Source organism: Notolepis coatsorum, assembly GCF_963971535.1.
Source record: "Notolepis coatsorum genome assembly, chromosome: 6".
Lineage (NCBI taxonomy): Eukaryota > Metazoa > Chordata > Actinopteri > Aulopiformes > Paralepididae > Notolepis > Notolepis coatsorum.
Window position 1 is genome coordinate 43,795,650 of NC_140170.1, and position 13,158 is coordinate 43,808,807.

General features: G+C 46.3%; 1 protein-coding gene across 1 annotated transcript in view; it reads right to left on the bottom strand.

The window, feature by feature from the left end:
* Nucleotides 1-12,881: 12,881 nt before the first annotated feature.
* klhdc4 (kelch domain containing 4) overlaps nt 12,882-13,158 on the bottom strand; it is a 21,603-nt gene continuing 21,326 nt past the window's right edge. Inside the window, 2 exon segments of the mRNA XM_084317626.1 lie at nt 12,882-13,050; nt 13,052-13,077. Of these exon segments, the coding sequence (XP_084173752.1) occupies nt 12,904-13,050; nt 13,052-13,077 (173 nt within the window). The 3' untranslated portion in view covers nt 12,882-12,903.

Sequence of the window (13,158 nt, forward strand, 5' to 3'; positions counted from 1 at the left end):
AGCTAGCAAGCCTCAGAGGGCTAGTAAACAAGAAGAAAAAAGTATCCCGTCAGGAGCTGCTAGGCTTTCCCCAACAGCTAGCTTAGCCTCTACGGTTGGCCAGGCCCTGCCGACCAGCATTACCCTCACGGTGAGCCTGGCTCATGAGGCTGGCCGGGTCTCCACAGCTAGCATTACCTCGAAAGCTAGCCTAGATCCTACTGCTAGCTTTGTTCCGGAAGTTAGCCAGGCCTCCCCAGTTAGCACAGCTCCCACTGCTAGCTTAGGCTCTGCAGCTAATCAGGCCTCTCCAGCTAGCACAGTGCCCACTGCTAGCTTAGGCTCTGCAGCTAATCAGGCCTCTCCAGCTAGCACAGTGCCCACTGCTAGCTTAGGTTCTGTAGCTAGGCAGGCCTCCCCAGCTAGCACAGTGCCCACTGCTAGCTTAGCCTCGGCAGCTAATCAGGCCTCTCCAGCTAGCACAGTGCCCACTGCTAGCTTAGGCTCTGCAGCTAATCAGGCCTCCCCAGCTAGCACAGTGCCCACTGCTAGCTTAGGCTCTGCAGCTAATCAGGCCTCTCCAGCTAGCACAGTGCCCACTGCTAGCTTAGGTTCTGTAGCTAATCAGGCCTCTCCAGCTAGCACAGTGCCCACTGCTAGCTTAGGCTCTGCAGCTAATCAGGCCTCTCCAGCTAGCACAGTGCCCACTGCTAGCTTAGGTTCTGTAGCTAGGCAGGCCTCCCCAGCTAGCACAGTGCCCACTGCTAGCTTAGCCTCTGCAGCTAATCAGGCCTCCCCAGCTAGCACAGTTCCCACTGCTAGCTTAGGCTCGGCAGCTAATCAGGCCTCCCCAGCTAGCACAGTGCCCACTGCTAGCTTAGTCTCTGTAGCTAGTCAGGGGCAACCTACTAACCTTTCCCCCACAGTGAGTCCAGACTCCTCATACCCGGATCATACACCACGCCTCGCCGCCAAGACCGATCCGGTCTCCGCGCCCTGCCCGGCCTCTACATCTGGTCCGGCTGCCGTGCCGGCTCCCGGCTCCCCGACTGACCCTGGCTCCCCGTCTGGTCCAGCTCTGCGCCATGATCGGCGTCCTGGTCCTCGCCGTGGTCGTCGGCGTGGTCTGCGCCGTGGTCTGCGTGGGATCCTGCTCCGGGGGTCGTCGCCGCCGCACCTCCGTTCCGGCTCTCCTGAACCGGTCCCTAGTCCGGCGGCTGGAGGGCCTCTCGTCCGGGATCCGGCTCCGGGGTCCAGCTCCCCTTTCCGGGCTTCTACACCTGTCCCCACCCTTCTCCCCGGGCCTCGATGCCCGTCCCCACCCTTCCTCGCCGGACCTCTGTTCTCAGGTTCTGCCCCCCTCCCCGGGTCTCGGCACCCGTTCCCACCCCCCCTCGCCGGGTCTCTATTCCCTTCCCCACTCCTCCTCTCCGGGTTTCTTTTCCCGTCCTCACCCCCCCTCTCCGGGTATCTGCACCCGTTTTCAGCCCCCCTGGCTGCTATGCCCCTCCTGGGGTTTTCGCTCAGCCTTCCGGCCCCTGGTCTTCGGGTCCTCCCCCTGGGTCCTCTCCGGGGTTCCAGCTTCCTCCCTCACCTGGTTATGGACGTTGTTCTCGGGGGTCTGGAAGCCCCCCGTTGAGGGGGGGGGGGGTACTGTCACGATCCTAGGGCCGGTCCTGGCTGGACGGGGCAGGATGGGAACATTGGGCAGTGCTCTCCACCTAACTTTGGGCAATGCCCTCCATCCAACATTGGCTCTCTGCCTAACATTGGTCTCCTACCCTCTAGTGGCCAGACTAGCCTGTTTGTACAGGCGGCCATCTTGTTTTGGTTCCAAGTAATAGAACTAATATCTAACTATTTGTTATCTTGGGCCATCCCTGTGTGTGTGTGTGATGTCGTCTCCCTGTCTGGTTGTTATGTTTGATTATGTTTTCTGTGTCTAGTTGGTGTATTCCTAGTGTGTTTATCAGATGTTGCCCGTTTGCATTATTGCCTGGTCTCGCCAGCTGTCAGTCGTTACAATCAGTGGTAGTATTTAAGGTCTGCTTGTTACTGACTTCCTTGTGGCGTCATTGTCTCAGTATCCTCCTAGTCCTCAGTGTCATCCTGCTCGCCGTCTCTCCTGTGTTCCCCCGTGCCTTGCTGTTTGTAATTTGCACTTGTGAGTACTTAGTCTTTTGTTTTGTTGTTTATTTTCCGTGTTTTACAACTCAGTCGTCCTCTAGCGCCTGCTCGGCTTTACCGTTTTTGTTCTCGTTGTTAACGTACTGTTGTGTCAGTAAAGTCTGTTTACACGTATCCTGCCGTCTCTGCCTCTTCCATTCCGTTCTCTTGCTGCAAACTGTGTTTCACCTACTCCCATCGTATCACAAAGGGAGCTTTTGGAAATGTGTGATTGTGATTAATCATCACTGTAATGCAGGGGTAGGCAACCCTAGGCACGCGTGCCTGCATAGGCACGCAGGGTAATTTTCATAGGCACAGGGGGCAGCATAAAAATAAAATAAAAAATTATATATATATTTTTTGAAATATTATAGTGAAATATTTTGCACTGTTGTCGCATTTATCTTGTTGAAATCCTCCCACAGGTTCTTTTTACTACCACATATTTAATTGAGACCCTTTATTTGTTTATTTCAATTTAGCTGGAAATACATTGCTTCATCATTCAGTAACATTTGCAGAGCCTTATAACAAAAACATTATTACGGTCACCATTGTGACCAGTGGGATTAATCAACAAATTGTATTATTTATTTTTCTATTTCATTGAACATTGCACATGTTAAAAGCAATTTTTTTTACTCAAAATGTGAGTATTATCAAGTCAACTTGTGTTCTTAAAACAATGACAATAAACATAGTTTTATTAGGTTGAAATAATGTGGTTGTGTACTTATTTTCTGTTAACTTATTATGGATTGAAAACTGAACCTTAATGCACAGTAACTGAACTCAATATATTTAAGTTCTGGTAACTTATTATTATTTATTTTTTTTACAGTGTAGTCTTGCGATCAATCAAAACGTATTTACACGATATACCTCACATTCACCCTCCATTCACATCCTGGTGTTCTCCTGGTGTTCTCCATTAGGCCTGTAGGTGGAGCTATGACAGCACACGTACAGTACACACACCGATGGTGTGTGATGTGTCCAAAAATGAATGGGCAAATGTGAGTGAAATGGTCGCACTGTATGCAGCTGTTTGTCTGCATTGCATTCCCCCTCCCCCCAACTCAGATTTAGGCTTGATACAACCATCATAATAATATTGTTAATAATAACTAACAATAATGATATAATACTGTAAAAATTATCATTAAAAAGACCTGATTATGAGAAAAAAAAATTACGATGCATGGAATATTGTTGAGGCACACTAGTTACAACTATATTTCAAAGAGGCACTCCATGTCAAAAAGGTTGCTGACCCCTGCTGTAGTGTATGTCAAGGTCAAGTTTATTGATACAGTATGTCCCAAACTGGGCAATTCATGTTACAGCAGATAAATAGGAGCTCCAAAAAACACAGCAAACATACATAACAAGAAGAACACAGACAGACATGTACAGTACATGGTTGCAGGATCAGATCATGACAGTCAAACAAGCAACCACAACCATCCCCCCACCCACCCACCCACCTCAAAGCCGCCCTCTCCTGTCTCCTCCATTGATGGCACGAATGGAGGTAGGTATAAATGAGAATTTGTAACTATTGTTTTTAGGGGTCTCCAAACCCCTTATGTAGCATAATGTGGAATGATGTAGCATGATGTAGCGTGCATAGTGAGGGAGTTATATCACTAAACGTATGAGGTGTTCCAAACCAAATAAGTAACCGAATAAAAACAAGTGGCTGCTCCAGTATCTATGAGAATAATACTGATTCAGGGTAGGTTTCTGCAGCTCAGACCATAGCCGCTGCCAATGACACAGCTCTGCTGTCATCTGCCTTGAGGAGCTGGAGACATTGGCCAAGTCTGATTAGTGCAATTCTCCTCCTGACCCAGATGCTGGCAGTAGCCACCGGCAGAGTCATGGCGTGCTCCATGAGGACCCAGTGTCACATGTGGCTGTCACAGACCACCCTGACTGAGGCACAGAGGACCAGGCTCCTCAGAAGTCCCCTCTCTCATGGACATATTTTCGGGCCGCGATACAATTCGACGACGGCTGCCTTCCATGCCGGTAGAGAGCCTGTCTAGCTTGCCACTTTCAACACCGGCCAGCTGACCTCTCCTCTAACACGAACAGGACTTCATCCAGGAGAAGAAGCCACTCTCACAGAGCAGCCCACTAGGGTTGGGTACCTTTCACATTTGAACCAATACCGGTACCTGTGAATCGATACCGGTACCTTTTTTTCTGTACTTTAGTCTCTAAATATGTAATCTACCTACCTCAGTTGTAAAAATGTTTTAATAATAAATAATTTATTATCATTATGTATTTAGAACAATTTGTTAATATATACAGTATATAATATATAATATTGCAGCGAGTGTTGTCTGCATCTAGCTTTGTAAAGTGTAACAACACTTGCAACCGTTTTCGGCTAGCCATTGCCCAAGTTTCAATTTTCTTTATTAGTTGTCATACAAAAATACAAATTACTTTTATATAAAATGCTTCTTTCTGTTTTGCTCCAGAGATTGTGCTAGATAAAAATAGATAAGTATAAAATAAGTATAATAAGTATAAAATAGAAGTCAAGTACGTAGACAAAAGTGTTCAATGTACATATATACAATGCAGAGTAGAAAAGTAACTGAGTTACAATACAATATACAGTACAATGCAGAAATGGGATGAGGTACAATTTAGGTACAATTTACAGTAAGGTGTGATGAGGTATGAGTTGTAGTGCAAATTATTTACCAATAAATATAAAGTGTGTTAGGTGTCTAAAGTGGGTAAAGTGGGTGCTGCAGTGAGTTGTTTGTTTAAAGTGAGTGTGTGGATGTGTGTGCTGTGAGTGTATTTGATGGTTTGTTACATAGTGTTATTGTCATTTAGCATTTAGCATCCTGATGGCCTGGGGATAGAAGCTTGAAGAAGATAGAAGTATCTCTGTGCTTGCCATGAGACTCCGGTATCGCTTGCCTGACCGCAGCAGTTCAAAGAGGCCCATCTCCAATTGTGCGTTCGGCTGAACGGGCCACTCTCTGTAGTCTGCTACGGTCTTGTGCGGTGCTATTCCCAAACCAGGAGGTGATATTGCCAGTCAGGATGCTCTCTATTGTGCATGAGTAGAAGTTCTTAAGGATCTTCTGACTCACTTGGAACTTCCTTAGGCGCCTAAGGAAGTAGAGGCGTTGCCGTGCCTTCTTGATAACACTGTCAAAGTGTGTGGTCCATGTCAAGTCCTCGGATATGTGGACTCCGAGGTACTTAAAACTGTTCACTCTCTCAACCGGTGCCCCGTCGATGCTGAGGGGGCTGTAGTCCCTGACCCCCGACCTCCTAAAGTCCACAATCATCTCCTTTGTTTTGCTGACAATCAAGTAAAATCCTAGGTAAGCATGTATTGTGCGCGTGAACGTTGACGTGAACGTGCGGCACACTTCATAGGTTTCGTTTCGCGGTAAACGAAACGCTGACGTCATCGGACAGTACCGAAATGTGCCACCGGCAGATCTCACGTGAATCGGTACTCAGTAGTACCGACGTGATTCGGTCGGTACCCTTAAAAGTACCTGATTCGGTACCCATCCCTACAGCCCACCCGCCTGCCCCTCTGGCCCCTCAACTGCTGCGTCCCTCACCAGCACTCCAGCCACCGTCCGAGAGATGACTGCCTGCCAAGTCCCAGAGGTTGGCTCCTTCCTGAAACAAGTCGCTCTGGAACAAGTCCTGAAACCCCCCTGGTTGGGGCTCCGACAACAGCTTCTTCCAGAGAGCCATCACTGAACTGAACAATCCCCCCCCCCCCCTATTGCCACCACATCTACACCTACCTCACTATAATATACTTTTATGTGCAATATGACTATGGATCTAATAACGCCGTCGATTGTCAGTGAGTTGCTTCTGGTCAACATGCAAAAAACTGATAATTTTTTCATCTGTACATTTCCGTTTTATACCGTTTTGAATATGAATATAGTTTGGGTGCTTCTGAGTAATCCCAGGAAAAAGACACGAAAATAGCGTTTTAGTGGAATCCACTTATCACGTTGTCATTTCTCACCTGATTGTCGAATCTTCCTGAAATCAACGCTAGATTATTGTTATTATCCTTCCTCATGCACCCATGCAATGTGGTTTAGAGTGGCACGCCTGCCCACGTTATTCGGCATTTCATATGAACAAGGGTGCAGGGGGCAGCCTCGTAGATGTATGGTGGTGACCGGTTACCTCGCCGGAGTATTTAAACCCCGCCCACGCGGCTCAGCTCGGCCCAGATAACAAACCACATTGTTTCTAATGGAGTGCAATAGCTGCCACAAGGCGGTAGGCGGCGGTATTGACCGTCTGCAATCTCAGACACACTCAGAACAGTATGCCCAAGGTGCCTCGATAAATTATGAATGGCAATAGCGAATAAAAGAAGTACCGTGAGAAAAACGTAGATCTACGTTAACTCATTCAGGGCCAACAGCGCCCTCTGCTGATGGCCTCCGGGGCCAACGCTTTTCCAATGGAGAATAGGACTTATTTGCGAGTGCATAAAACATATCAAATATAATAGCAATAGATCTAAATAACACAGTGATCGTCAATGAGTTGCTTCCAGTCAACATGCACAAAACAGATACTTTTTTCATACATACATTTCCATTTTATACCGTGATGAATATCAATATATTTCTAGGGCGTTCCGTCTCATCTCAATAAACTCCAGCAAACCGAGCTTAAATGTATTTCCTTAGAAAGCGTGCCATTTGTCGCTTGATTTATGAATCGTTTTCAAATAAACGCTAGATTATCGATAGTATATGTGTCCTCATGCACAAAGCGGGGTCTGAAAAATCGCTTCTCCGTACTTTGGTTGGCGCAAACCTCACACAAACACGCACACGCACACACGCTCCGATGGCGGAGAAAGGAACATCTGATTACCCGAAGATTCGTAACATAAAGGCCTTACCTCACATCTGATGTCATGCAAAAAGATTAATCCAATTCCTGATCGCCATTCCAAATATTGATTGCGTCCATTGATCCAACGTTATAGTCCAAAACACATAATCCACGATGCTCCCAGTCCCCCCAGTCAATGCAATAGTATCCAGCTGCATGCCCGAGAAGTAAAACCTGGACCGGACTTATTTTTTTGATGCACATGTAACCCAGGTTTCAGATTCATAACTATTTAGTTATAGGAACATAAATAGTTAATGCCATTGAATAAGAACATAAATAGTTAATGTTATTGGGTTATATGTATATTCATGTGAGGTTAACAACGCTTTTGACCGGATCCTTTGAATTGCCTCACTGCCCCTTTAAGTTACCTCAGAACGTGAGTTAGGTGTGCAGTTCACGCCTCGCCTCACGCAGATGAGATTAGAGATTGACGGAGAATGACCAAATACTGAATGTTGATAGAACCTAAATGAACTAGCACCACGAAATAGTTATCAAACAGTCATAAAAGATTCCCCCAGTTACAAAACCGAAGAGGTTGTTGCTGTTAAAGAACATACCACTTCCAGAAGCGGTTTTGGTGAGTTTCATCAATATTGTGCTGTAGGTATCGTTATTTTAGGTGCTGCACAAACCAATCTCGTTGTACTGTATTGTGCAATGACAATAAAGCTTTCTACTTCTACTCTACTGTCGTGTTAAAAGAAAATAAAGAAATAAAAAAGTGTATCCCCCCTCTCTCTTCATGCCCCCTCATCTTGGCCGAGTGGCTGGATCTGGTCTTTCTTGCTGACCAAAGGTAACACTGCTGGTCTGCAAAACATTCAGCCCCAGGTGTCACTCAGGTAAGTCAGTCACGCTGGCCTGGTCTCCTTGAAAGACGAGCAGCATGGCCCCTCTTCCCAAGATGAGAGCTTCAAAGACTTCCACACCGTCACCGCCAGCAGAGTGAGTTCCCTCAATCAGTCTGGTGATGTCACACATTCATCCATGCCGTCGCTTATCAATTGACAGAGCTCTCATATTTGCGAATGCAACAGCGTTCACCCTGATGTAAACAAAACTAGTCATTGATAAGCGACGGCCATATTAGACACATAGCCATAATTTAAGATATAGTTTATGCATTCGCAAATATGAGAGCTCTGTCATTGAAGTGGGTGGTGGCAGCGTAACAGCGTTCACCCTAATGTAAAGTAGCGATTTTTTATTGGTTTGTCATGACAAACCAATTACATAATCCAACATATGTGTAAAGAAACAACATATTCCAGTTAACGGTATATTTTTTTAATGATTGATTACGGTATAAATTAGGTTAACTGGAGCTGCGTATTGCTGGCTCTCATATTTGCAAATGCAACAGCGTTCACCCTGATGTAAACAAAACAAGTCATTGATAAGCGACGGCCATATTAGACACAGCCATAATTTAAGATATAGTTTATGCATTCGCAAATATGAGAGCTCTGTCATTGAAGGCGCTTGTCGCGGCTCATGCGCATGCGCGGGCGTACGCGATAACTGCCGGCGATAAGGGGGGCATGCTAGTGTAGGGTCACGTGGGCTTAGTGGCCAATCAGAGGAACCCGGAAACCGAACAGTGTTGTAGAAGGCATAGACGCGGCCAGGGCGGCTAAATTCTTATCCCAACGCATGTTTGCTTCCGCGTTCGCGTTTTGCACTCTGATTGGCCACTGATGTTTCTGGACGCGCCAATCGTGTGACGGCAAGTTCTTTCGCCGGTTAAGCTTACGCACTCTTTCGAAGTTGGTTAAGGTTAGAGTTTGTCTTAGAGCAGGGCGATATCGTGTGACGGCAAGTTCTTTCGCCGGTTAAGCTTAGGCACTCTTTCAAAGTTGGTTAAGGTTAGAGTGTGGATCGTAGGCGTTAGGTAGTTTGCTGCTGGTCGAGGCGGAAATGGGCGCGTCACGCGATTGGGCGCACATGTCACATGACCAGAAACGTCAGTGGCCAATCAGATCGCACCAGAAACGGCAGTGGCCAATCAGATTTGCAAAACGCGAACACGGAAGCAAACATGCGTTGGGTTAAGAATAGACGCGGCCAGGGCGGCCTATTCAATGCTTAACACAGTGCGGCTTGTCCTCAGAACATTACACAGCATGGCGAGATCTGTGCAGACTGGGTAGACTGAACGTTGAGGATAGGTCACAAATGGCTATTCGAGAGCCCTTACCCTCTGTCCAATGGAGTGAAACAGATTGTGTTATCAGACCAGACAAAGACAGCTACCTTTTCGGCGGAGATACAGGAGCTGTTATCAAAGAAGGTCATTGCCTTCGTCCTTCCACAGGAGAGGATGAAGGGCGTATACTCCCATTATGTCTAGGTTCCAAAGAAAACAGGAGGGATGAGAGATCTTGAACCTCTGCTCGCTTGATCAGCAGGTTGCAGTGAGGGAATTCAGAATGCTCACAGTCAAGAAACTGCACAATGGGATTCAGCCTTGGTGTCACAGAGTCTAGACCAGGAACCTTTCAAACCACTTGACCAGTCCTCCTTACCAGGCACGTGCACACATAGAGCCCAAGGGGTGCTTGAGCACCTGCCTTTTTGAGCCTCGTAAAAAAAGTGCCCCCTTTTTTTTTTACCGTTACGCATATAGACTGCCCTTCCAACTGAAAAATGTCAGGATAGAATCAAAATATTAGGTAAAGAGAGAGATGCCCCATATTCCATTGCAGTTTGCACGGCCTCCTCAGCGTGCCTCTCTGCGGACCTATGTATTTTATGCATAGCGTGGGTGGTGATGATGATGATAGAAACCGCTGTGGCGCATACAGTTGAATGCTGGTATTACACTCATTGAGGGACACGAAGAAGTCAAGTCCGATGGGATTTGGGAATCTCAAATACAAATCGGGATTGGAATAAAAAAGGCATTTATATTAAACAATACAGAATATACAGCACTTCTTGGGGTCTGTAGGTTAAGCACTTATACCCTCCCCCCTGAACATTTATGGAGATGTATGGGCCTTTTAAGTCAGTGATAAAAGTGTCTTTCAAGGATAAGTGAGCTCCTGCACTGATTATTATAGTTCAATATTCAATATTTGATCACCAAAACCCCCCAAAAAAACATAAAAAGCCCCCCCCCCCCCCCCCCCCCCCCGAAAAGGGCCCTTAAAAATCAGGTTTGCGCCATCACCGAATATGTTTACAGATATGTTTATTTCAGGGCGGCTACGTGGTGCAGTGGGCAAGGCGCTCACCACGAATACTGGAGACGCTGGGTTCGCCTGTTCGAGCCCAGCGCTCCACATTGCTTTCAGTTTAGCTGGTCGTCCGTACTAATACACATTGGCAGTATTAGGGGGTGGGAAACTGATGGGTGGGGATCGGGCGTTGTGGACAGCGACTCCTACAGGTCAGTTGGTGCGCCTGCGCAGTAGAATCAGGAAGCGATGGGGGCGGCGCCCCTCCAAAGCGCAGACCCCTGACGCTGAAAGATCGCGCCGCGCAGGTGAAAAGATGCGACTGCTGTTACCTCGAGTATCGGAGGGGACTTGTGCTATGTATGACTTAGTCCACATTGCAGCCAGCTTGTGGGAGGCAAGAAACAGCGTTCGAGACAGGGGAGGGTTGAATTGGATGATATTGGGATGGGAGAAAAATAGAAAATGGGAGAATAAGTGGATAAAAAAAAAAAAAATTATTTCATCTGTTATGGTGCTCTGCCACCAGATTTGGTCCTATAGCATGGTATGAATGATGTTCAGATTCAGTGGTGTGGCTCCGTGGAGGCATGTGTGTGTTTAAGCCCAGCAACTTGGCTGGAATCTGTGGGAAGCCTGTTGAACCCTGATTATGTTTTACAGGATTTCGTTTCGAGTTCGGTGGTCTAATGAGTAAATACTGGTTGGTGTGAGTTTGTTCTGGTTGCTTTGGCAATGACAATATCTATCAATAGCTATGCAATATGTGTGATGCTGATGCAGCATCCTGTGTAATAGTGGTGCATCCTTAATTGTTTAAATCACCATCATGTCTCTGCAATTAATGTATTGTAACTCTCAAGTGTTGATCCTTGTGTTCATTTACTGTCACTGTGAAAATGGGGTGGTTAGGTCGAATGACAAGTTTTAACAGTGGGTGGCTGCCAACGACTGCATGGCACTGCACCATCACATACAAAACAAAACCTAGCTGACGTTACCCACCATGTGTCGTCCTTCATCCCTCTGCTCTTCTGCTACCAGTGAAACGACTGGCTTAGTGAACGGGGCAAGTAACTCGCTCGTTCGTATTCATTTTCAAAGAATTCCAGATGAATAAAGTACTGAATGAATAGAGGCCTTGTTACGAGCACCCAGAGACACAAGAGCTAGCGACGTTAGCCCATTATTATCTACCTGGGAGGAAGAATTGTGTTGGCAGTGGAACAGGGACAGTAGTGGTCACTAGCTTACTTGTAGATGCACTTACTTAAAGGTGCAGTATGTCGTTTTGGGGGATACGTTTTCAACTAGAGTTAAGGACAATTCTATGATATATGAAAATATACAATACAATAAACTACAATTAAGAATGAGTCCCTGGGACACTGAAAGTCACAACTTTACTTTTGTTTACAATTGCAGGTCCAGACATTTTGTTTACACATATATTTACTACTCGAAGAAGCATCTGCTAGGCTTCCATTTGATTTACAATGCTTCAAAGGATTTTTTTCTCAGAATTCATGATAAATGAGATTACTAGACTAGATTTGGCGAGATGGTGGTGTTATAATGAACTTTACGCATATCTCAAGAACGATTTATCCAATCGACTTCACACTTGCCGGATGTATTGCTGAGGATCCAAGGGATTGCAGTGTTGAATTTGGTGCAATTGTGGCACTATAAGAATAAACTTTACGCATATCTCAAGAACTGTTCATCCGATCGACTTCACACTTGGCAGGTGTATTGCTGTTGATCCTGTGTGTAATGTTGAATGTGGTGCCATTTGGGCAGATGTTGGTGCTATAACAACAAACCTTACATTTTAGCATGTAACTTAGGTTAATGACTAACCTGAAGTGGCCAACAAAATGTGTACCGTGTCTAACCTTGCCACACAGCTCTTGACCCTTGATACCCTTCAAATCGTTCATCATTCCTACTTGGGCCTAATCATGGAATTGCAATTTGTGGCTTTGTATTTGAAAATAATTTTTATTTGACCCTTCAGACAAAGAACTTGTTTTATTGAATGTGAATGAAAAAAAAAGAGTAACAAGTATGATACAGTCAGTTGAAATGGCGAGTTACTAACTGAAAAAGCGTTGTCGTATCAAGGTTCTTCGTCTTTTCAGAATTGTATGAAAATCCATGTCCTGCATTGCACTACTAAACTGCATACTTTGTAGTCCCACAGAGGTTTTACCAAGTCAAAGGCAATGTAGTCCATTACAAAACAAAGAAAGAGAAATACATTTTAGATACGTACACACACACACAACTACTCTGACACACACTCAAATTCTCTCTCTCTCTCTCTCTCTCTCTCTCTCTCTCTCTCTCTCTCTCTCTCTCTCTCTCTCTCTCTCTCTCTCTCTCTCTCTCTCTCTCTCTCTCTCTCTCTCTCTCTCTCTCTCTCTCTCTCTCTCTCTCTCTCTCTCTCTCTCTCTCTCTCTCTCTCTCTCTCTCTCTCTCTCTCTCTCTCTCTCTCTCTCTCTCTCTCTCTCTCTCTCTCTCTCTCTCTCTCTCTCTCTCTCTCTCTCTCTCTCTCTCTCTCTCTCTCTCTCTCTCTCCCTCCCTCCCTCCCTCCCCCCTCCCTCCCTCCCTCCCTCTCTCTCTCACCAGCTCTCTACTGGTCTTCATAGAAGACTTTAGCCATAGCAACGCCCACTTTGGCCACCTTCTTGTCTTTGGCGTCGGTGCCCATGTTGGAGCGGGCCAGGGCCACCCAATGCTGCTCCGTACGAGCCTGGTAGTCTGTCACCGTCTCCCCCTCCTTCCACCGTGGGGTGCTCGTCCTGGTCTACAAACAGACAGACAGACAGACAGACAGACAGACAGACAGACAGACAGACAGACAGCCACAGACACACACACACACACA